The 26,011-nt window shown below is 35.0% G+C and overlaps 1 protein-coding gene across 3 annotated transcripts in view; it reads left to right on the top strand.

Moving 5' to 3' along the window:
• The window catches only part of PPFIA2 (protein tyrosine phosphatase, receptor type, f polypeptide (PTPRF), interacting protein (liprin), alpha 2), a 507,538-nt gene that overhangs the window by 384,824 nt on the left and 96,703 nt on the right, over positions 1-26,011 (top strand). For all 3 annotated transcript variants that reach the window (XM_010832020.1, XM_010832022.1, XM_010832021.1), the window contains 8 exons: positions 4,739-4,885; positions 5,952-6,086; positions 12,240-12,323; positions 12,570-12,701; positions 14,226-14,288; positions 18,415-18,506; positions 23,327-23,462; positions 24,809-25,029. In XM_010832020.1, the coding sequence (XP_010830322.1) occupies positions 4,739-4,885; positions 5,952-6,086; positions 12,240-12,323; positions 12,570-12,701; positions 14,226-14,288; positions 18,415-18,506; positions 23,327-23,462; positions 24,809-25,029 (1,010 nt within the window). The remainder of the gene's footprint in view (positions 1-4,738; positions 4,886-5,951; positions 6,087-12,239; positions 12,324-12,569; positions 12,702-14,225; positions 14,289-18,414; positions 18,507-23,326; positions 23,463-24,808; positions 25,030-26,011) is intronic.

Here is a 26,011-nt window from a genome sequence, read left to right as displayed (position 1 = left end):
CTTTCTGAGCCAAAAAAATGTTACCTTTATATTAATTGTTGTTTGACAAGTCGTAAAGTCTTAAAGCCTTCTGTGAGAGGTATTTAAAGTACTTTGAGACCTGGTTCATGCCCTTCAAAGGCTGCATTTAAAAAAGAAGTATTACTAGTAGTAGTAGTAGCAATGAAAGAAAGGAGATCTAACAGAAACCTTTAAGTGCCTTTTGATTTGAAAACAAAAGAAAAAATCATTTTGCCATATTCTACAGGAAGGAAGACATGCTGTTGCGCTTCTGCTTTGGATATGGTTGTGATCGCTTACCTTTCGTTCCTTCCTTCTGGGTGTGGACATTCCCTAGGAGTGAAGTTGGGGTCTGAGATTCTATTGCAGCTTTATAGCTTCTACAGGCAGACAAGTTTTCAGAGGAGTGCCGTTGTCCTCTAGAACTGCTTCTATGCTATGCTAAGTCACTTCAGTCGTGTCCGACTCTGTGAGACCCCACAGACGGCAGCCCATCAGGCTCCACCATCCCTGGGATACTCCAGGCAAGAACACTGGAGTGGGTTGCCATTTCCTTCTCCAATGCATGAAAGTGAAAAGTGAAAGGGAAGTCGTTCAGTCGTGTCCAACTCTTAGCGACCCCATGGACTGCAGCCCAACAGGCTCCTCTGTCCATGGGATTCTCCAGGCAAGAGTACTGGAGCGGGGTGCCATTGCCTTCTCCAGAACTGCTTCTAGTCTTATATAACTGCCTGCGTTAAGTGATATTTATTGAAGACAGTACTAAAGAGCTATATTTTATATTTGAGGCATGTAATTTCTAAACTAGAGTGGGTGAAAATCCTATTAATTTAAAACAGGTATAGAAAACAGTTTTGATATGATCATAAAACCAGTTCTTACAATTTAAAAGTTCTTTGCTTTAAAAAGAACCAACTTTCTGAAAGGAAACTTTCACTGAAGTCTTTTTTTTTGATGAGCTTAAAAAGCCCTATGTCAGTTGTAACTTCCTTTATACCAGTTTAGTGTGATAAAGTGTAATTTTCCAATATGAGATGCTGGCTTAAATAAATTTGACTTTGGATATGAAGGGTATTTTTAACATAAGTAGTTTTAGCAAACAATTGTATTGCTTTTTGATAAGCTTAAAAATTATTTGGACTAGTGGGTGATAGGGTTGAGGATTTTGCTATTACTAAAAGAATTCCCAAAAGAACAGACATTTTATTGAAAATGAAATTAAAAAACATGTTTTTATGTATCATGAAAGCATGCTTGTAAAAGAAGCGCTATATAAATGAATTTATTTCTCTAAAAATATGTTTGTTACTTAGAAATAGCAACTGATGTTGAAGTATTATTCACATGGTTACATTTGTGTTAATTTGTTTAAAAAAAAATGCCAACAGTTTGGCATATGTTTTTTGTGAGGTCTAGAAGAGTTGTATACTTTAACAATAAAATAATTCCTTTCAACAACTTTAATTATAAAACTAACACTGTTAGTTAATAAAATAAAACCTTTCTGTGTATAAATTGATATGATTTAAGAAATGTGTATGAGCTTCCCTCATAGCTCAGTTGGTAAAGAATCCGCCTGCAATGCAGGAGACCCCGGTTTGATTCCTGGGTTGGGAAGATCCGCTGGAGAAGAGATAGAGTACCCACTCCAGTATTCTTGGGCTTCCCTTGTGGCTCAGCTGGTAAAGAATCCACCTGCAATGCAGAAGACCTGGGTTTGAACCCTGAGTTGGGAAGATCCCTGGGGAAGGGAAAGGCTATCCATTCCAGTATACTGCTCTGGAGAATTCCATGAACTCTGTAGTTCATGGGGTCACAGAGAGTCGGCACGACTGACCAACTTTCACTTTGACTATGTCTTGCTATCATATGAGGATTTTTTTTTAATTTAATTTTATTTTTAAACTTTACATAATTGTATTAGTTTTGCCAAATATCAAAATGAATCTGCCACAGGTATACATGTGTTCCCCATCCTGAACCCTCCTCCCTCCTCCCTCCCCATACCATCCCTCTGGGTTGTCCCAGTGCACTAGCCCCAAGCATCCAGTATCGTGCATCGAACCTGGACTGGCATCTCGTTTCATACATGATATTTTACATGTTTCAATGCCATTCTCCCAAATCTTCCCACCCTCTCCCTCAATCAAAAAATGGGCCAAAGAACTAAATAGACATTTCTCCAAAGAAGACATACAGATGGCTAACAAACACATGAAAAGATGCTCAACATCACTCATTATCAGAGAAATGCAAATCAAAACCACTATGAGGTACCATTTCACGCCAGTCAGAATGGCTGCGATCCAAAAGTCTACAAATAATAAATGCTGGAGAGGGTGTGGAGAAAAGGGAACCCTCTTACACTGTTGGTGGGAATGCAAACTAGTACAGCCACTATGGAGAACAGTGTGGAGATTCCTTAAAAAACTGGAAATAGAACTGCCTTATGATCCAGCAATCCCACTGCTGGGCATACACACTGAGGAAACCAGAAAGGAAAGAGACACGTGTACCCCAATATTCATTGCAGCACTGTTTATAATAGCCAGGACATGGAAGCAACCTAGATGTCCATCAGCAGATGAATGGATAATAAAGCTGTGGTACATATACACAATGGAGTATTACTCAGCCATTAAAAAGAATACATTTGAATCAGTTCTAATGAGGTGGATGAAACTGGAGCCTATTATACAGAGTGAAGTAAGCCAGAAAGAAAAACACCAATACAGTATACTAATGCATATATATGGAATTTAGAAAGATGATAGCAATAACCCTGTGTACGAGACAGCAAAAGAGACACTGATGTATAGAACAGTCTCATATGCGGATTTTATCTGTTTTGTTCCTTTCACTTCCTTTCTCTTCCATCCAGCCTTCCACTATACTCATCTCAAAATTACATTCAGTGTTGTTATTGTGTGAATGTGTGTGTGTGTGCTCAGTCATGTCTGACTCTTTATTATGTTCATCATTATTATGACTATATAAACAGTTTCCACAAATGATCCGAGGAGTGGTTTTTAATAATATTTTCTTTTGCACAGCTTTCTGTTTCTCTAGGATTTTATTAATTACCTGATAAATTAATTTGCTTACTTAATTTTAAAGCTATGGTGAATCTTCCCATCCTCTCCAACAGTTCGGTTTCATAGTTTTAATTCAGTTATGGACAGTGGTAAAGCAAATGATTTATCTTTTTTATTTTTATTTTCTTTGAATCATCTCTTTTTCCTCTGCCCTCCATCTTTAATGTATAAAACTTTTATACATACAAAACTTTTATAAGCCTGTTTCATTCTTTCAGCTATTGTTTTGAGATTTACCTCTACTATCAGCTTAAAAATTCAAGAGAAAAAAGTGATCAAGATCTCTACAGTAGAAAAAGCATAAAGCCAGAATACATATAATGAGTAAACTTTGAGGGAAGGCACAACAGCTGTTCTAAAGTGAAAGGTAGAAGTTAAGGATGTGTGGATGTGGTTAAATTTCCAGATGCTGGTGAGGGAAGTTCAGGATGCTAAAAGGCTGTCCATTTAAGGGCTTCTATTTCTCTTGGAAAATAGGAATAGAATTTATCTCTTCTGTGGTGTGGCAGGATTGATTCTGCCTGTAGGAGAGTAAAAGAGACTGGTTGGGAACAAGTGATTAAAGAGACCTTGATAGTAATATATGGAAGCTACCGCCATCTCCTCAGTTTTAGGCTTTTTATACAAAAATGGAGAAGGAAATGGCAACCCACTCCAGCTTTCTTGCCTAGAGAATTCCATGGACAGAGGAGCCTGACAGGCTACAGTCCATAGGGTCGCAAGGGTCAGACACAACTTAGAGGCTAAACCACCAACATGTAAAAGCGTTTTCCGAATTATCAGAAAACCACACCAAGCCCAAGGTGTTCACTTCTGGAGCCGATTTTCCCCAATAGCTCAAAGAAGTAGGTTATCTGCCTATTAATAAATTCTCATCTAGGCTCTTTGGAAGATAAAATTATGTCCGTGTTATCTGTGAATTATATGGTTTAAAAGTATTGCTTAATGTAATATTTAATATTATATTTATAATATAATATTTAGAATTATTGCTCCTTTTGCACCAATAGTTGATTTTTTCCCTAGAGATCTGTGTTTGTTGAAGTCTCTAAATTCTTTTTCAATTGAAAAATAACATATTCCAATTAAACAAGGGAAATGGTTAAGTTCCAAAGTAAATTTGTCAATTCATTTGTGTGACTCAAGTTTACTTTTTATTTCATTTTTGCCCTGTTTTAACCACTGAGTTATTCTTACTTATACATGAAGATAAGGATACTGATGATATTTATTATCATCATTTGAAAATTCCTATGCAATTTGGAACTGCAGGTACCATTGTGCCAATTTTATGGTTTGTAACTCTATCCATATTTGTACTTATCTCTACTGTATAACGAGCTAATTTTTCTGCCGCTTCTTTTCTAAGAATACCAGTTGTGCAGTAGGTAGATTTAAAATGTACTTTGTTGCATTCTCAAAGAGACAATTCTTTTTGCTAACCCAAGATGCAAGAATTCTGACAGATATGCTGAGAAAATACATATGAGATCCTGCATCCCTTTTATGAAAAGAAAAGAATGAAATTTACCTCAAGGAAGCAATAGTTTTTTTTTTTAATATCTTACTATTTTATTTAAATGATAATAAGATAATACACAAACTGAGAATCTGATTTGATTTTTAAATTATTTTCATTTTAGGCTATGGCTCAGAAGGAAGACATGGAAGAAAGAATCACGACCCTTGAGAAGCGTTACCTCAGTGCTCAGAGAGAATCTACCTCCATACATGACATGAATGACAAACTAGAGAATGAATTAGCAAATAAAGAGGCCATCCTACGGCAGGTTCAGTATCTCCACCTTGGTTTCGTTCTGGTCTGTATGTGTTCTCACCATGCTCACAAAGCATGGAGTACGTAAACTATGGTATTCCTTAGCAATAAATTATTCTCTGCAATTTAGAATCAAACTAACTAAATAGATGTGATTTTCAGTATATAATCTAGAAATTTGTCTTAAAAATTATGATTAATATTTACTTTGGATCTGGACATGAACCAGAAACTGTGGTAACCAATATATATACACACACACACACACACACACACATATATATATATAAAACCTCAGTTAAATCCAACCACCACCTGTAAGTACAATTATTATAGTGTAAAGGATAACAATTATTATACAATTATTTTACTGAGAGTAAAATAAGTACATTTATTATACAGAGGAAACTCAGGTTCAGAGAACATGACTGCCTTCCCAGGGTCACAAGTACAGTAATTGCAGAGTCAATAATGGAAGCCTAGGTCTATCCGGCTCTGGAGAAGGAATGGGCAAACTATAGCCCACATGCCAAAACTATGGCTCTGTTTTACAAGTATAGTTTTATCAAAACATAACCATACCCATTCATTTAATCATCATCTCTGACTGCTTTTGTGCTACAATAGTAGAATTGAATAGTTGAATCAGAGACTTTGTGATACACAGAGCCTGGAGTATTTACTATCGGGTCTTTAGCAGAAAAAGTTAGCCAACTTCATCTCTAGAGCCTGAACTCTCAGTCACTGTGATCCGTTCCCTCTCCTACTCTAGCTATTGTTAAGATTTTCAGTCAATTGATATTATGGTGCATTTGAGGTTTGAGTACTAAGTTGTGTCTCATTTGTCCAAGTTAATTCTCACTATTAACTTCATTCCTTTTTGCTGTTGTTGGTAAAGGTTTTCATTTTTTATGTGCTAAATTTATTAAGGAATATTGATAAGCAATATATGAAAACAAGTGGTAGTAGTAGCTGATTTTAACTCTAGGATAAAGGCTGAAGCCCACAGCCCCTAGTGACTGGTGTTTGCTATCCTAACTGTGACAATTCAAGTGTCTCTTTCTTCATCCCTGGTTCAGATGGAAGAGAAGAATAGACAGTTACAAGAGCGTCTTGAGCTGGCTGAGCAAAAGTTGCAGCAAACTATGAGAAAAGCTGAGACCTTACCTGAAGTAGAGGCTGAATTGGCTCAGAGAATTGCAGCCCTGACAAAGGTACTACAATAAAACAATTGGTCAATCTAGATATATTAATACTTTTAGAAATGACTAGTAATCGAGATGGAATCTATAAAGATGTTCTTTAGGCTTTATGGAGTTTATATTATATTGGTCTGTTGTTGAGATGACTTTTTATATTACATATATCTTATTTATGTTGAAATGAATGATTGATAAATGAATATGATTATTTCTTTGCCTATTTAAACATTAGCAAAAACAAAGTTTCATGTTCTTATAGCTAATTTTCTATGGTAATATTTGTAAATTAGAATAATCACCAAATATAAAAACATAATGATTTTAACATGGATATACATGAGACATAATAATTTAGTAAGCTTAATATAAATTGTACAGTTTTAAAAACACAGGAAGTATCATAAGCAGTTGATTTCTTTCTGATTACAGTATGAAAAAAATTTGTTAGAAGTTGAAAATTAGATTTGTAGAGCCATAAAATCTAAAGGTATTAAATACAGAAAGTGATTTTAATAGTTGAAATTTCTTCTGAACCAATAAAATCAATAATATTCTGAAGAATGTTCAGAATTAACTGCTCCATTATGGACGTAAAATCCTGCAATTTGCTTACTTTAGAACTTAGCAACCATTATAATGTTGTAAAGTGAAAGTGAAAGTTGCTCTGTCATGTCTGACTCTTTGCAACCCCATGGAATAGTCCATGGATTTCTCCAGGCCAGAATACTGGAGTGGGTAGCCTTTCCCTTCTCCAGGGGATCTTCCCAACCCTGGGATTGAACCCACGTCTCCTGCATTGCAGGTGGATTCTTACCAGCTGAGCCACCAGGGAAGCCCAAATGACTGCTCTTACCTTTCACGGTTAAATGGAAATGGCAATTGCTTCAAAGTGTATATGCATGTCACTAGAATAAAGGTCCAGATTTTGTCACTAAAAGCATGTTTGAATATTAATATCAATTCAAAAATGTACACACGTTTTAGATGTTTAAACATTGTTGGTGAAAAGTGAAAGTGTTAGTCACTCAGTCATGTCTTGACTCTGCAACCCCATGGACTGTAGCCTGCCAGGCTCCTAGGTCATGGAAGCTTTTTTTCATGCCATTGTAGTAAATGGCTCAGATAGATATATGAACTGCAAATGATAAACTCTGATGTTAGGGATTATCCCAAACAACTGATGCAGCAAAGTAAAAGTAGGCATACATTGTTGCTTTCAGAAAAAGCACATGATTAGAAAGAAACAGTAAACTGATGCCTGTTCATTCAAATAGGGTAGTTAATCAGATAGAGAAAGGAAAACAGTTGACAGAGTAGAAAGTATTGGAATAGTTGGGTGTCGGTAGAGTTACTGGACTAACTAGCTGAATAGAACTTTTGTCTGATTAGGGTGATAAAATGTGGATCCTTCTATAGTCACAGATCAGAGTACCATAAACCATTATGGCAGTTTCAGAAATGTATGCTTTCTTTTTTTTTTTTATCTTGTTATTATTTTATTTTTTTAATTAACATTTTATTTTATTTATTTTTTTGATGGTTTATTTTTATTTTATTTTTTTAATTTAATTTAATTTTATTTTTTAACTTTACAATATTGTACTGGTTTTGCCTTATAAAATAAATATAAACTTATTTAATTTGAGAAATATTCTTGAAATTATATAAAAAGTACAAACAGATTAGTAGTATTCTATTTTTTTGGAAGCACATTTTAAATTACTGTAATATGGATTAAGATATGCATACTTAGGCTTTTCATCTGAGGAATATAAAAGATTTTTATAGTTATCTTATTGAATTGAAATATTTTAGAAGGAGTTAGGCAAGTGGTTAAATAATAAAAGTAACTTTTGTGATATTTTAGTATAAAATAGTCATCAATACTGTGTGAGTAAAATACAAGAAAGTCTGGAATCTCTCTCCCCAAATCACAATTTAAAATTCAGCAAATTTGCCCCAAATTAACCTCTGATTGATTGAGAATAAAGCATAATTTAAAACATAATACTTGACAAATGAGGCTTTAATTAAATATCCCTAAGAATCCTTAATTTAGAATTTAAAAATAAAGTAGGTATCTCATCTGTCTCGCCCTCCATCTAATTGTATTGGGATCCTATTTGATACCTGTATTCATTTATGCACCCAAAGTATTTCCTCAGTTTATTGGACTTCCCTGGTGGCTCAGATGGTAAAGCATCTGTCTACAATGCGGGAGACCTGGGTTCCATCCCTGGGTCGGAAAGATCCGCTGAAGAAGGAAATGGCAACCCACTCCAGTACTATTGCCTGGAAATTTCCTCCGTTTACTCCTACCTAATAATACTTTGGGCTTCCCAGATGGCTCAGAGGTTAAAGCATCTGCCTGCAATGCGGGAGACCTGGGTTCGATCCCTGGGTCAGGAAGATCCCCTGGAGAAAGAAATGGCAACCCACTCCAGTATTCTTGCCTGGAGAATCCCATGGACAGAGGAGCCTGGTGGGCTACAGTCCCCGGGGTTGCAGAGTCAGACACGACTGAGCGACCTCACCCAGAACCCCTCCAATAATACATTACTAAAATTCTACTTCATCTAGACCTTTTGATTTCCTCCCTTTTGAGCAGTTTTATCTCTCTTAAAATGTGTGAAGCTGCTAGAATTCACTCTGCTTGTCCTTTTTGCTGTTTTCTCTACTGACTGGCTGTGTATCAACAGATTATTTCAGATATATAGTTTTCAGATGGCCATATTTAACTCATTATTCACGGTCCTCTGGTCCTGAGATTTTGTTTTCAATTTACTCCCTCTGCTTGTAACCCTTTTATAACATTTGAAGATCAGTCTTTCAGTCTTTCATTTGCTCTCCCAAGTTTGATGGCTAAAATAATTTTTAAGCATTTTCTTATCTTCTGGTCTCAAGACCTAAAGGGACTGTCTCTAAAACCAGCTTTAAGTTCATTGTTTCCATACCCGTTTGTTTTTGAAACCTTACTGTTATTGACCTCCGTAGTCTTTTTCTACTTCATAATATTTTTGACTTCTCACTAATTTATGATGTATGCTTAATTTAAATCTAGACTCCCTATCCTATGTTTTGAATGATTTTATTAACAACCTTTCATGTATTTTATTTGGTCTATATGTATTTTTTCTTTTATTATCTGCTATGTATTTTTTATTCTCTTTGGCCCTCCTCTCTTTAATTTTAATTCCTTCTCCATTTCCAAATATATTCCCCTTCTTCTCAAAACCATTTTTTCCTGTAATTTTTTCTAAAACTTTAGCTTATTTGAAAATTGTCTTGTCACATTAGAGAGTGAAACCACTATACGCCCTATATCCCATCAAGGAGTCATAAAATTGCAGACTGTTTTTGCGTGACTCTAGCATTTACATCATTTCCTTAAATTGCAGTCTTCCTCGGGTTCAGATGAACATAAATCAGTAGTGCTTGCACATTTATCCAGTGCTTGTTTAGAGATGATGTCTGAATTTACCTTTTGGTTGATAAGACAACCTTTTCTTCTGCTGGTGGTGTGTATGTATGTATGTATGTGGGCTTATGTGTAAAAATAGGTAGCTAAAGCTCAGTTAAGGCTTTCAGAAAGTCAAAAGATTTGAATGCTGGTGGCTAGGGATAAAATGAAAAATTTGGCTTCGGTGAGTGAATACACAACTAATAAACATTTTGGGCTCCCAATCTTTTGATTTATGATGTTTACTTTTTTAATTAAAATGCATATTCCCTCAGCAAGGACATAATTCATCTTGAATTTCATAAGGTATTTCATCCGTTTTTAGTACCAATAAAAAATATGAACAAAATAGTGACTTAAAAATATCAACAAAATAGTGACAGAATTCTTGTTTAATCTCTGAAGTGGAGTTTCACAGTGTTTGGTGTGTTTTCAGTCATTAAGATGTAAACAGTAGCAGTTTTAAGGACCTTGGAAAGATATACTAACTCTACTTGTATATTGGAGTGAACAGTTTTGCAAATAGAAATGTTCATGCTTTGACTACCTTGAATCAATCACCTGACTAATTGTCATAACATTACTTGTTAAAATTTAATTTTGAGAGATTACAGATCTGTTTAAGAATTTAAAGTATATCATTTCAGTAATATTTTGACCTATATACAGTATTAATAATTGAATTATAAATTTTAAATAATATTATAAAATTGTCTTGTAGCATTTGAAGACTATGGTAGCATTCTTTATTGCTTCTGGTTGGAGATTTGGGGAGAGAAATTGTTTATTTCTTTTTTCTTCATTACTTTGCCAATTTATGAAATAAAAATATCAGAAGGAAAATCTTATAAAATATAAATGTTGAATTATAATTCACATAAGCCGATTAGTTAAATGTTAAATGTTCATTTTATAGATTAAGTTGGAATTTGTTGGATAAAATAGTACATATGCATATGAACCAATACATGAATAGGTTACTATTTCTTTTCAGGTACTGCATGACATATTTATATATAGTCTCATATTTGCATAAAGTAAGTTTCTCTGTTTTAGAATGAACTTATAAAATGTAATAGAATATGCTCTGGAGTTAAATATTGTTTATACTGATATAAGGTACTTTGGCTGTTGTGATCATTTAACTTGTAATTATGATTAAAATGTTGATGTAACTTTACATGTAATCTGTGCATAACATACTAATACAATTCAGCTATCAGCAATGTCATGTGTTGAACACTCTGCATCTGTGGTTACCTGACATTCACCTCCAAGACATGTAACTAACCTTGTGACGGGGCAAACATTAAGTGCCTCACAAAGGCACTGTCCCGCCTTTTCACTTTAGGGCACTCTTTAGTTTCCATAGCAACAAATCAACGCAGAATCGGTTTTGGAATGGCCCCTTGTGTCTTTCAGGAAAGTTCACCATAAGTATTCTTGTCCTCACGGCACTACTATCCCTTTGGTAATTTGAGGACTTTTAATCGTTTTCATTTAAAATGTCAAATTAAGGCTATGTCTAAGAGTAGATGCTAAGGTTTTACACCTACAACCGTAGTGTGTATTCAGAGACCAGAAGTCATTTTGTAAGTTTGCCACTGTTGCTGAGGAAACTCAGTCCTGCTTGAATTGGAGAATACTCCAATTATTAATTAACCCCATAGCTTAGCTTCTTCTCTGATTTCTACAGAGTTGGGTTTATAATAAATACTGTTCCAAATTTATTTCACCTGAGATCATTGCCTTGGCCTACTCCTCAACATTGAGGTACACTGTTTCCATGATTTTTAAGTAATATAACAAACCAAAACACAAAACTTATGACAGTGTATCAGAAACATATTCTAGTGTTTGGTTTCCCATAATTCCAATGATTACATGACTCTCAGAGTTGCTTTAATTCGTTCTGTAGTAATCGTTCATCGCCAGCCATCACTAACCTTTCATACCTTAGGTTGGTAGCTTTTTATTTGAGCATATCATTGTTTTTCACTTACAACCATCAACTGCATCATGTTCACCAAATATCAGTGTAGTTCTTTCCACATAAAATTCTGTCTATTAAAGTATTAAATTTGCTGTCACACTTTTCTTTTAAGCATTCTGTGCTATGTTCTGTTCAGTGTCAGTGTCTTTAGTTCTGATTTTTCAATTTTGTCCCTCTCCTTTTCCTTGACTTGTTAGTCTGATCCAACCTCTTCTACCTCATCTGATGATTATCAATATGTTATGGAAGCTAAACTACAAGAAATGATCTCCATACGTAGGAAGGTAGTCCTACTGGACTTTACTTTCTATCGCTAAATAGAATCCATCTAATTTTTTCTTTTCATTTCTAAAAATTTTGTTACTTTTTGTTTATTGATAATCGACCATCTGTGCAGTTGAGTGCTTCAGGAGCTTAAGATTGGACAATGGCAGGTTTGTGTTCAAACCATGCACAGTCTGCATGTTACATTTGGCTGATCTCATTGCTCATAAATAACTCCAATGTTTTGCTGATGCTTGGATGTGACAGGCCTTTGTAGCTGACACATTTCAAGCAATGCTGTTCAGCTGCCTGTTGAAAGAAAGTTTATTTTTTGAAAACTACATTTGCAGTTGGTAGTAGCTTGCTTTACATTTTATTTCAGTTTATTTAGAGGAAAAGTCTTAACCACATCTTACGTGTCAGATGCATTCTTCATATTTCTTAACAGGCTGAAGAAAGACATGGAAACATTGAAGAACGGATGAGGCATCTCGAAGGTCAACTGGAAGAGAAAAATCAAGAACTTCAAAGAGTATGTATTTTAACAACCATCCCTCTCAAGCCTCAGTTTATGGATTTATACTCTACATATAAGAAATGAATGCCTTTCTTGATTATGGGTTATATTTAAAAATCATATGGATATGCCAGAGCTTCTGCCAATTTAATCAAAACAGACATAAAATTAAATCCAATATTTAAACTAGAAAAAATATAAAAACAAACCCAAATAATTTTTAAACGATTCTTATGTTAAATTTATTTATTTGGATATAAGGCTAGGCAAAGAGAGAAAATGAATGAGGAGCACAACAAAAGATTATCTGATACTGTGGACAGACTTCTGACAGAATCCAATGAACGCTTACAGCTACATTTAAAGGAACGGATGGCCGCTCTAGAAGAGAAGGTAAAATGACCAATCACATGATTATTAGCTATATTCTTATGATCATGCTTGCTTTCTGCTCTGCTGCAATCATAGTATTGGTCAGAGGATCCATTTACTTTCTTTAATTTGAAAGGAGCCTGATACATCTTAAAAGTGAACAAATGGCTTCTATAAAAATATGTAAGATCAATTTTTAAGTGAATAAAAAAAGTTACATGTTATATAATATATGTAGCATGATCATATAGACAAATGTATTGAAATGTGGTATGGTTTTGTGATGAAAGTGTTTCATTTATTTCTCACCTGGTGTGCAAAAAAGATTAAGACAAAAAATAGTATTTTGGATATGAACCATTCAAATGTTTCAAGTATCTGAATCTGCTACTAATCTAAAAGCCAAAATGTGAGTGAGTTTATATCACCATAAAACCAGTGTCAATCTCACCACAGAATTTAGAAATGCAATACTTTCAGCCATATTGTTTCCAAAAACAGGCTTTTGTACCATCTGCAATTTCACTCACAATTTATATGTCTCATTAATAGTTGTCAACTACCAGATCAACAAAAGTTTTGTCAGCTGATTGCCAGTTCCATGGTATAAAAAAGGTAGGAATTAAAACCCAGGTGGAGAAATCATTTTGGAAATTTAGACTGAATGCCAGTCACTACTTAAACTAGACATTTCCCCCTGCTCCATACAGTAAACCAAAACAGGAAAAATGTTTCAAGAAAATGTTAAAGAAATTTGATCAGTTTACCCATCAAGTCATAAGGCATACCTTCTTCCTATTCAGTTCCAAGTGCATGCCAGTTCCCAAACTCTTAGTTTTTTACTCTATGAATTTAAAAAGAATGCATTATTATAAATCATGCTTTGTAATACTACAAGAAAAATATAAAGATTCTAAAAATAGTAATACTTTTATGGCAAGGATTTTTTTTTAATCTGTCATGCAAGTTATTTATATATCATGTCATGTAACATTAATTTTTAAATAGCTAAATTTTATTTTTATTTAATAATTTAATCATTATTAGAAATTGTTCATTCTGTATATGAAATAAAGGTTCAGAAATTGAATCTTTAAAATATATGATCTTAAATTTTTCTTTCTTCAGGTAATAAAAATGAGTTCATCTGAATTCTTCTCTGTGACAGCTTTAGCTAATATTTTGCTTTTTATTCACTTTTTCTCATTTAAAGAGTAAACTGATTATTTCAAATTTTATTTTATTTTTTTTTAAAAAGACTAAGAAGAGGTTGACAAAAATAGTTTAAAAGTTAATAGTTATGTTATATGTCAATCCAACTGTTACAAAATGACACTTCCCATTTTAATTATGTATTTCTAAAAATGTTCAAGTGTCTTGTTTAAAGATTCCATTGAAACTTAGTTTCCATGGAAACCAAAAAATAAATGGTGCCAAGGAAGGAATCAAAGAAAATTCTTGAGTCATAGAAAATTAATCTACACATTGAGTGATTTTCTCTTTACTTTATTAATTATTTATCTGTTCTTCTTTCCTTTTCTGTAGAATGTTTTAATTCAAGAATCAGAAACTTTCAGAAAGAATCTGGAAGAATCTTTACATGATAAGGTATTATGGAACCTTACATTTTGTCCACTTTTCTATTTCACCATGGTGAATGTTTTTTTGTAAAATAAATTTGATAATAATTTTAGGATATTATCTTTTAAAATAGTTTAAATTTTATGTAATACATACAGAAAAGTGTACATATAGAAAGAGAGCCTGATAAACTTTTACAAGCCAACACACTAAAAATCAACAGCCTGGAAGCCCCCCGTTGTTAGCCTATAATTGCAACTTTTATGCTAAAGGATAATCACTATCTTGACTGCTAACAGAAAAATAAAAATTATTTTTACTTTTTTGAACTTTATATAAAATTGTATGCACTGATTTGTGTCTAGTCTGAGATTATTTTAGCTGCAATGTATTAAATAACTACTGTGCATAACAGTTGTGATAAGTTACATCTTTGCGAACAAAATCTTAGTTCTAAAGTATCTGAAAAAGTCTCAGGGGAAAAAGCACAAGGCAATGAATTGTAGAGTAGCAGATGCCAAGTGCCAAATGAGGGAAATAGACGATAAGAACTACAGGTAAGAGAGATCACCATATACTGATGCTCTGAAGAAGGTTTCAGAAAACTTTAAGGAAAGATAGGACTGTGGTGCAGGTCTTTCAAATACAGTACCTGTGCCCTGATTGCAGGTGCTTAGAGTGGGGAGAGGATGAGTAGTTAGGTTTGAGATCTTAAATTATAATGGGCTTAGCAGTTTTACTGGAATCAGTTATTCTTATTGTAGAATACATGAGAGACTAGACAGATAAGGACCAGATTATGAAACATTAAAAGCTGTCATTGATAATGTCTTTTCCTCCTTCCTTAGCGTGTAAAATTCTTGTTAGCAATTTTGTCTTATTTTGTTCAGCATAGGTAAATGAAATAATACCTAATCACTGTCTTAATAAGTGTGCTCAACAAAAGATGAAAGGAATGGAAACAGAGATGGGCAGGAGGGAGGGAAAGAGGGAGTAATAGAGGGAAGGAAGAAACAGATGGAAGGAAGAAAGGAATGAAGGGAGAGAGGCAGAAAAGGAGAGGGAGAAGGAAGGGATGGAAGATCTGACAACATATGACATTTGGAAGGTATTGGAAAAGATGAGAGAATAAAGAGAAGAAGGAACAATTGTACATCTAACCATATTGAATGCTACATATTATGGTATTAATTTAAAAATAGCTATTTTGTCCCACAGTCAGGATGCACATACTCTTATCCCCTGAAAGATAGGTGTATAAGAACAATTCAGTATGGTGCCTACAAGATAGCATCTAATTCTTTCTGGAGTAGTTCAGAATGTCTCCATGAAGAAGATGACGTTTCATCCAGCTCTTGAAGGCACATATGATCTTAACCAACAGAGAAGGGTAGGGAAGAGGACATACCTATGCAGTAGTGTGGAGAAAAAACAAAGATGGTTGATTTGCTGAATCACCAGAAGTTTGCTGTGACTGCTATGTGTTTAAAGGACTAGAGTGTTACCAGATTGTGAATTTTGGACTCGATCCTATTCTGGAATGTTATGTTATTCAAAGCTCTGTGTGCTTCTGGCAAGATCCCCAGAACCCACTCCCAAACCACCTACCTGAACCTTATAACTCCAACAATCTGTCCAGGCAATCAGCAGTACAAATCATTCCATGCTTTACATCCCTGTTCATGTCAGTATCTAGAGGAAGCAAATCCCAGGTCATACATCATTTCTAAATGCCATTCCATACAGCTGAACACATTTCCTAATCTAACCCACATCTATAACTTCTCAAATTTCCACTCAATTATCTATAACTCAAAGTCCATTATGGAGAAAGCAATGGCACCCCACTCCACTACTCTTTTGCCTGGAAAATCCCATGGACGGAGGAGCCTGGTGGGCTGCAGTCCATGGGGTCACTGAGAGTTGAACACGACTGAACGTCTTCACTTTCACTTTTCACTTTCATGCATTGGAGGAGGAAATGGCAACCCACTCCAGTTTTCTTGCCTGGAGAATCCCAGGGACGACGGAGCCTGGTGGGCTGCCGTCTATGGGGTCGCACACAGTCAGACACGACTGACACGACTTAGCAGCAGCAGCAAAGTCCATTATGAGTAAAATCCTTCATATACTCAACTTATTTTCTTCATGTTTCTCTTCATTATCTTGATCTCTAAAGTTCCTAGGACCATCCTTGGATATATTCTGTATGTTCAGTCCTTGGTGAGTTCATAGATTTTAAATACCATTTGTAAATTGAGTACTTACAAATTTAGATCACCTACTGGGTCCTCGTTCCTGAAGGAGTTCATTTATTCAAGAGCCAATTCAGTATCTCTATTTGGACTCACGGGCATCTCCATCTTAACAAGTAATCCCCTCAACTCCCAAAACACCACTACCAATTAACCTAATCAACACCCAGCAGTCATATCAATAGGTCACAACTTCTTCCCCTTAATTATTCAGGTTAAAAATCTTGGAGCTATTCTTGACCTCTTTCTTGATCCACACCCCTTAGCCAGTTCAATAGCAAATTCTCTCAGTTCTATCTTCAGAATGCAACCAATATCCTTGCCATTCTCTTCTGACACCACGGTTGTCCAAGCCATAATCCTCTTGGCCTGTTTTTGGAAGAGCAGTAATAATTTCATTTCTTCCCTGCCTTCCAGTCCCATTCATCAGTTCACCTCACAGCCATCAAAATCATCAGGTCACTTCTCTACTCAAAAATCCCCAAGTCATTCCCTATCTCACTCAGAGTAAAAGCCAGACACTTTAAGATGGTTTACAGAGCTTTCAGGCCTACCCTTACCAAATCCTGTTAGCATGATTTCCTAAACCGATTACCACTTGCCTTTCTCCTTAACTTTTCCAGTCCAGACACAAAAGCCTCCTTGCCCTCTCCCTCACCAAATGTGGTCCCCCAAAGAGGCCTTTGCACCCACCATTCCTCCTACTTGCCATTCCTTTCCTGAAGGTATTTTTTTTATCTCCCTCCCTTTCTCTCCGTCTTTGATCAAGTATCACTTAATTCAGAGCCTTCCTTTACTCTGCTATTTTCTACTTCCTACCAACATCCTATAAACCCAAATTGTTTACTGTCTTTTCTGCTAGATTGTAAATTACATGAGGGCAGGAAATTTGACAGTTCATTGCTGTAGCATGCATGCTGTATCTTAAAGCCTACCACACAAGAGGTGCTCATTGTATATTTGTGGAAATAATGAATCAATGAATTAATAAATATAATAAGAATGTATCAGATAACTATAAGCAAGAGTTTTATTTGATCATATATGTCTTTAAAGATGATACAGCTAGCAGAGGAATGTGTGGGCAAGAGATGGAAGGGAATGATGCCTCTGTGGAAGTTGGTAAAATAATTCAGGAAAAAGGTAAAAATATGTGTAATAAAGGATGGCAGTAGAAAGAATAAAAAGAACAGACACGATAAACATTGCAAAGGCCACACTGAAAAAAGGTCATGGTGAGAAAAGAAGTATGGATCCAGTAAAATGGCCATCATTGGCCCCTGCGAGGGGGAAAAATAACAGCCATGGAAAATACAGAAGGACACATTTAAATATTTATAATGCTATAAAATTTATAATCACAAAAACAAAATTGAGTGCTTACATGAGCATTTAATTAAGGGCTATAAGATCACTCTTGTCTTCATAAATTTACAGACGGAAACTGATAATGCCAATCTTAGAAAATTCTCAGATGCACAAGTTATTGTACCAATACCAAGCTAATAATTTTAGCTCATATCAGGTGATGACTTTTTATCATCCTTTTCTTAACCTTTTCTTGATTTTTTAAACAGCTATGCTTTCTACTCTGATTTTGAAGTGATGTATATATAGCTAGTCATGATCTTATTTTTCCCATATGTTTAGAAAGATTTAGGATTAGTGAGTACTAGAGAATGTGGGTAAAATTGTATTAATTTCTTCTGTCACATTTTCATCTCAAGGGGAAAGTCAGGCATTTTTTTGCTGTCATATCTAACAATACTTAATAAAAATATATTAATTCTTTTTCCATTTTTAGAAAGTTATTAAGCTTAGTAGTTGGTTTAGCATAATTGAATATTGGTATTATTGGTATATGCCTATCATCCAAGTAACACCTCTTTGATTTTTAGGAAAGGTTAGCAGAAGAAATTGAAAAGCTGAGATCCGAACTTGACCAGTTGAAAATGAGAACTGGCTCTTTAATTGAACCCACAATACCAAGGTAATATTAAATTAAAAGCTTATCTATAGTTCACCAAAAATCAATGTGAACTTTCTTATGGGTTTTGTATCTCCTCAAATAAAATAACTAAATGCCTTCTGTTGTTCAGCAGGCATTGCCCTATTTTGATTCCTTACTGATTTATAGTTTCTATGCTCCAAAATAATTCTCTAATTTAGTAATTCTTTCCTCACACATGCAATAAAATATAAATCATTACCTTTTGTATTCTTCATTTACTATATATAGAAATATATGTCATCTTATATATTATAAACCATACATTAAGACGTGGAGCTGTAGATACAGAGATTACATGTTTTTCTAGTAAGAGGCATCGGTCATTTTCTCTATATGCAGAAATGCGTTCAGTGTTTCCTGTCACTGAAGAAGCATCATTGGTTGTGATTACTTATATTTACTCATCATTGGGAATGATCTGTTTTTGTCGAGGCAAAAGAGGAAAGGAGAAATATGTTAAAAATTTTTCAAGTAAATTTATTTGTACTCAGCTGCTTTGAGTCCATACCTCATCTTTAAAAAAAAAAGCAAAGAGATGCTTATTTACTATGTAGATAGATATATATCTAAGTTAATAACAAGCATTTATTTGTTAAACAACACAGTATCAGCTATTTGAAACTTTTGACCACCACAGACTTCTATTATAAAAGTGCATTTTTTTGGTCTTAAGCTTATCCTAAGAATGTTAGCTCCACAAGGGTTGGAGTTCTTTGCCTGTTTTGAGTACTATAATTTCAGCACCCCACAAATATATATATATAATATGACTCTCAATAGATATTGTTGAAGAAATGCATATCCAGTAAAGCATTTTTCAAGCATTCAAATGAAAAATCCAAATAAAAAAAAATCCTAAAAGTACTTATATTCTCTTCAGAATTTTGAATTCAGTTTAATATAAGAATCAGTTCTACAGATGTAAATACACCCAAGGAACTTTTAGATATGTAGATCTTTGATTTTGAAAATAATGTTTAGTTTTCTAATGTTTTATTATGATTTGTGTATCTGAACTTGTTATTGATTCAGTGATATACATGGTGATGATGATGCTGATAATGGTAAAGATGAAAGAAAACGCCAACAGAGTAAATACACAGAACTAGCATTATTCAATCAACAAATGTATATTTTATTAGGACCAAATGGCCATTTCATTGTCTTTTTTACCTTCAGTCTCAGAAATACAGAGTTGTAAAAGTGCTATCTAAAAGTTTATCACTGTAGTGAGTCATCATGGCAGCTGAACAATGTGACATTTATTGACAGTGAAGAATCATCAGGGAAGCCTGGGAACTACATGCTGCTGCTGCTGCTGCTAAGTCGCTTCAATCGTGTCGGACTCTGTGCAACCCCATAGACGGCAGCCCACCAGGCTCCGCCGTCCCTGGGATTCTCCAGGCAAGAACACTGGAGTGGGTTGCCATTTCCTTCTCCAGTGCATGAAAGTGAAAGTGAAGTCGCTCAGTCGTGTCCGACTCTTAGCGACCCCATGGACTGCAGCCCTCCAGGCTCCTCCGTCCGTGGGATTTTCCAGGCAAGAGTGCTGGACTGGGGTGCCATCGCCTTCTCCTGGGAACTACATAGGGAACAACTATTCTTTGGTACAACAGGTTGTAGAGGAAACACTAGACTAAAAACAACTAAGTTGACATTCCTAGGTCTTAGGCATATAATAACAAAATAACTGTTTGATTTTGGAAAACCCTTTTTTCCTTAATAAATTCAAATTAAATATATATATATTTACATTAATTACATATAAAATAACATTTTATGACAAGTTTACTTTGCAGATAAGATGAGACAAGTGAGAAAAGGGTGTTTTGTAAACAGTAAATCAACTCACAAATATACAGTATTATAGGAATTATTAAGACAGCTAATTTATAAAAAGTTAAGAGACAACTGAAACTTTATTAAACAAATTATTTCTTGAACAATCATATTCTGAGTGCACACAATTGAAAAAGAAATAAAGAAAACAAAGTACACGAGAACTTCATCTAGTTTTTGATCTTACAGGTGGGAAAGTAGGAAGAGATGAGCTGGAGTGAGTAAGACAGTGACCAATATCCTCTACTAATATAGTGTTTTGAAAATAATGTTCATTTTTCTAATGTTTTATTATGATTTATATATCTGAACTGAAGTTATTAATTCAGTGATATATATGGTGACAATGATGATAAGAAAGAAAAATGAGTTCCAAAGTGACTGGAAAAAGGCCTCATTTGGCTCATCTCTGGAGAAAGGTTAGGATCTGGATAATTGCAGAGGACAAGAAAGGACATCCCAGGAAGCAGAGAAATGAGCAACAGGTTTTCTCCAAGAAAATTCATATCTACTTATCTGTGCAAGTTCCTTTATGAGATTGTATTCAAGAGTCCCAGGAGATCCTGGAGGGGAAACCTCATGGTTCCTTGTTTAAGGGAACCAGGGACTGTGTTGTAACTTCCATCTATCTGCCAATGCCTCTCAAAATATTGTACACCAAAAATAATTTAAAAATTGAAATATAGGGAAATACTGCCTCTGACAGATCAGAGTTGAATAAAAGGAGAGAGGTGAGGAGTAACTGCTTCCAATAAAATAATAGCAATGCTTTCCTACAATTAGTGTTGCTTCAGGTCTTTTGTTCTTTCAAGATAACTTAAGTGCTTTCTACTTGTGAGATGTTGTAACATTGGAGATAGGTGATGGTAGTGAAGAATACATGTTCCAGATGGAAAATGCACAAATACGAATTTGAGGATTACAGGGCTTCCTGTAATCCTCAGGAAGTCAGGGCTTCCCTGTTGGCTCAGACAATAAAGAGTCTGCCTGCAATGCAAGAGACCTGGTCAGGAAGATCCCTTGGAGAAGGGAATGGCTACCCACTCCAGTATTCTTACCTGGAAAATGTCATGAACAGAGGAACCTGGCAGGCTACAGTCCATGGACTCTCTGTGAGTTGGACACAACTGAGCGACTAACACATTCACATTCACACAGGGAATTCACATTCATACAGGGAATGTGAATACATTCACCAGGAGCTAGAGTAGTATATGACGTTGAGACTTTTAAGCCTCAGCTTAAATAGAAACAAGAAATAGTAATCATATAAATGTGTGAAGAGACAGAAAGAATAGCATGTTCAAAGGCTTGAAGCAAAAGAAAGTTTGACTTTGAGAGTAAATGGAAATGAAACTGGGAAGTAGAAGCCCAGGTAGAGGGCTTTGTAAGAACAATGAAGAGTTTTGAGGAGGGCATCAATGGGACCAGATCTGTGTTTGTTTAGTGTTTTTATTGATGACCTGGAATTGAGAGATAAAACAACATGAAAACAATACTCCTAGCATGATGAGTTATAATTTTAGAAACTCTAGTGCCCAAAGAGACATTACCCTAAGCAGCCACAGACTAATAAAGGTCCTTAAACAGGGAATATGCTGACCTGGACAGTCTGGACTATATTATTAATATAATCAATTGCATTCATTTCTTGTCTTACCAGATATTTATCAAGTTCTTATTATATTCTAGGAATATCTCCTTGAACACACAGTGGTGACTAAAATCTGATCTTTGTCTTGATGAAATTTATATCCTCTGCTATAAATAAAGACTGACAGTTGTGCCATTTAATGGCTATGGCCTGATTGGCTAGTTTGTAATATATAACTAATTCACAATAAAGCCATTTTGCCTGATTAAGCCTCAAGTTCGCTGCTATAAAAACAATAGCTGTCATCTATTTGGAGGATGATTCCTTAGTTCGTCTGTTTTAACATCCAGTTGGGCTAAACAAGAACCTGCATCAATTAAGTCAGTGTCTTCTACTTCTTCAAAAACCCAGAACTCACCTAACCTTTTATAGTCTTGCCAAGTATTTGGAGATGTTTGTTTTTGTCCGCAAAGAGAACTGAGAGTAAGAGCAGAGTAGATCAACAGAAGCCCCAGGTTCAAGAGAAAACAGCTTTAAGAGTATTTCCTATTGATGATGGATCATTTGTATGACAGCATGTTGCATTTGTTATTATCATCATTACTATAGCTGCAAACTTAATTTTATATAAATCCATATATAAATAATATACTTGGAGAAACCTTTAGTGCACTTCAATTACAATGTACTTTATTTTCATGTTTATTGAAAACTAGTCTGATGATATTTTCCAATTAGAATTTTCAAAGTGTTTTATCTCTAAGCAGATTTCAGAATTGAATGTGCTTATTAAAAGATTCTTCCTTAATATTTTTGGAACAATGTCTTATCCAAACCTGAAAAACTGTTCTGATGGACTATCATATTTTATTTTCCAAAAAAAAAAAAGAATTATTAACCTTAGGTCAATCTGATTTTAAGTATTTTGTTAATTTCCTAAATTGAAAAATAAAACAGTAGAAAATAGATAATGCAGTGACTCAAAATGTTTACTCATTTTTCTCTTAGGTTAATGAAGAATATTTAAAACAAACACAGTGATAAATAAAATGTATTGGATTATCCACTAAATAGCTCAAAATAAAACAGAGTTGTCAGAATGTAAGCCAGTGGATTTTGGTTGTCCATCTTAACATGTTTCAATTGACTAGGGAGTTTGAAAATGATAATGAATGAACAGAAAGGCTTTTTAATATTCTAAAAAGAACCTGATCTTCAGAATGAACCTGAGACTGGAATGTATGACGTAAGCCTCTGAAGAGACCTCTAAGATTCATAACATATTTTCTTCCCCCTTGAGCGTTTGAGTTTTGTTGCCAATTAAGTGGTGGATGGTGATTTGCTGATAAGTTTTCCTCATTTCCAGAACTCATCTAGACACCTCAGCCGAGCTGCGGTACTCTGTTGGATCCCTAGTGGACAGCCAGTCTGATTACAGAACAACCAAAGTGATAAGAAGACCAAGGAGAGGCCGCATGGGTGTGCGGAGAGATGAGACAAAGGTTAAGCTTTTGATTTCAAGTCTTTGATGGTTTAAGTAAATACACTCTTCCATTTTGGATAGTATTTTTATACTGAAAGCATTCATTTGTGTTAGTTTCAAGTGTGATATATGACAGATTTTTTTTTTTAACTATAGCTAACATAAAACCCCTGTGCACGTGCTAAGTTATTTTAGTCATATGTGACTCTTTATGACCCTTTGGACTATAGCCCACCAGGCTCTTCTGTTCGTGGGACTCTCCAGGCAGGAATTCCCTTCTCTGGGGGATCTTCTCGACCCAGGGATCGAACGTGCATCTCTTATACCTCCTGCTTTGACAGGCAGGTTCTTTACCACTAGCACCATCTGGGAAGTCCAACATAAAACACCTTCTAGGTACCAAAAGTTGAACTAAGCATGTGTCAAGTATTTATTCATGTAACCTTATAAATTGAGTACTATTTTATACTAATTTCATGTATGAAAAAAATTGAAGCCCAGGAATTTTATGTGTCCTCCCTTGCATAGTCAGCCAAGTGATAAGATAATTATATCTATATTTGAGTGATTTCAAATTATGCCATGTGGCCAAAAATGGCTTTTGGGGCAATATCACTTTTGTGGTCCCCCCCAAAATCATTTTACATCATCACAAAAATGAAAACCCACTTGTAAATAGCAGGAAATCTAGGACTGCTCTCTTTCTTTCAGCCATCTCCTGCCTTCAGGTCATAGCCTGAAATTTCAAGCACTGGTCTCTTGGTTACTTAAGACTGTTACTCATATGGAGGATTTATTGTATTAATTTTAAAAACATAGTCATGTAAATTGATGTGCCTTGGGCTTAAAAAAATCAATGAGGCATTTAAGCAACCAGAGCAGTGGAGATTAAATTAAATCTTTGCAATGTTTTTGCTACTTTGTTAGAATACAGGAGAAAGAATTCCTGTGTAATTTATTGTGTGATAATATGTGTTCCCTCAGGCTAATTATTAATAGTATAAGAAATGGAAGTGCTTAAGTACAAGTAAATAGAGATTGTTACATTTACAAAACATGAAAACATTGGAAACATAGATGCTTTAAAATAAGTACTACCTTGAATTGAGGTTGAACCAAAAATCATGCAGAAGTTTAACATTTTTATTCCTATTAAAATATTGATATTTATGCTAAAATTAGTACCTTCCATTACTTAAGTATCAAGGAACTATCTTATTGACATGATAAATAAAATGTTAATAATCAATTCTGCTTTTGCCAAGGAAGCTATAAAAGCGTGTGTGTTTTTGGTTTTTATTTTCAAAATAGTGCTTTGAAAATGAGCAAGATGAAATATACTGTAATTTTTCCTTTACCTTCCAGGTGAAATCTCTTGGAGATCATGAGTGGAATAGAACTCAACAAATTGGAGTGCTAAGCAGCCACCCTTTTGAAAGTGACACAGAGATGTCTGACATTGATGATGACGATAGAGAAACAATTTTCAGCTCAATGGATCTTCTCTCTCCAAGTGGTCATTCTGATGCCCAGACACTGGCCATGATGCTTCAGGAACAACTGGATGCAATCAACAAGGAAATCAGGTGAGTTCAATGATTTCTGATGGTCTCAAGGGATTGGTAGACCTTGATTCTAAAATTGTGTTCATCAAATCAGGAGCACTGGCATCCAGATACTCAGACCTCACCCTGTGCCTACGGAATCATAATGTACAGTTTCACAGTTTCCCAGGATAAACTTAGGACAGCTTTTATAAGAAACATATGTGAAAAATGCAGATTAATGATGTTCAGTTCAGTTCAGTTCAGTCACTCAGTCGTGTCCGACTCTTTGCGACCCCATGAACTGCAGCACGCCAGGCCTCCCTGTCCATCACCAACTCCCGGAGTTCACTCAGACTCACGTCCATCGAGTCAGTGATGCCATCCAGCCATCTCATCCTCTGTCGTCCCCTTCTCCTCCTGCCCCCAATCCCTCCCAGCATCAGAGTCTTTTCCAATGAGTCAACCCTTCGCATGAGGTTGCCAAAGTACTGGAGTTTCAGCTTTAGCAGCATTCTTTCCAAAGAACACCCAGGACTTATCTCCTTTAGAATGGACTGGTTGGATCTCCTTGCAGTCAATATTAGAGCAATATAAATGAATGAGGTAAAGGTGAAATCTTGGATCAGTTTTCCAAATGAATTGAATATCTGAGTAGAACTGGATCTTTAGTATGATTAAACTTCAACCTATCTCTTACTCAACTATTTCTTCTAATTTGATTTTCCTTTACAATTAATAGAATGCCTAGAGTTTAAAACTGTATTCTTTTATTTAGCAAAACCATGTCACCTCTCACCAGGTTTTTCTGGAGTCGTGTATGGCCAATCATTTTAAAGTACAAAATTTCTTTTTTTTGAAGAAGAGGCAGTTTTTCCATTAGAATGTGTTTAAACATTATTAATGTTGTACTATGTTACATTATTAAAACTTGCTCTGGGATTCTGATCTTTCAGATCAGATCAGATCAGTCGCTCAGTCGTGTCCGACTCTTTGCGACCCCATGAATCGCAGCACGCCAGGC

Source organism: Bison bison, unplaced genomic scaffold (assembly GCF_000754665.1).
Source record: "Bison bison bison isolate TAMUID 2011002044 unplaced genomic scaffold, Bison_UMD1.0 scf7180017864535, whole genome shotgun sequence".
In the NCBI taxonomy this organism is placed as follows: Eukaryota; Metazoa; Chordata; class Mammalia; order Artiodactyla; family Bovidae; genus Bison; species Bison bison.
Note: the sequence above shows the minus strand (reverse complement) of the source record. Positions and strands in the feature narration are given on the sequence as shown.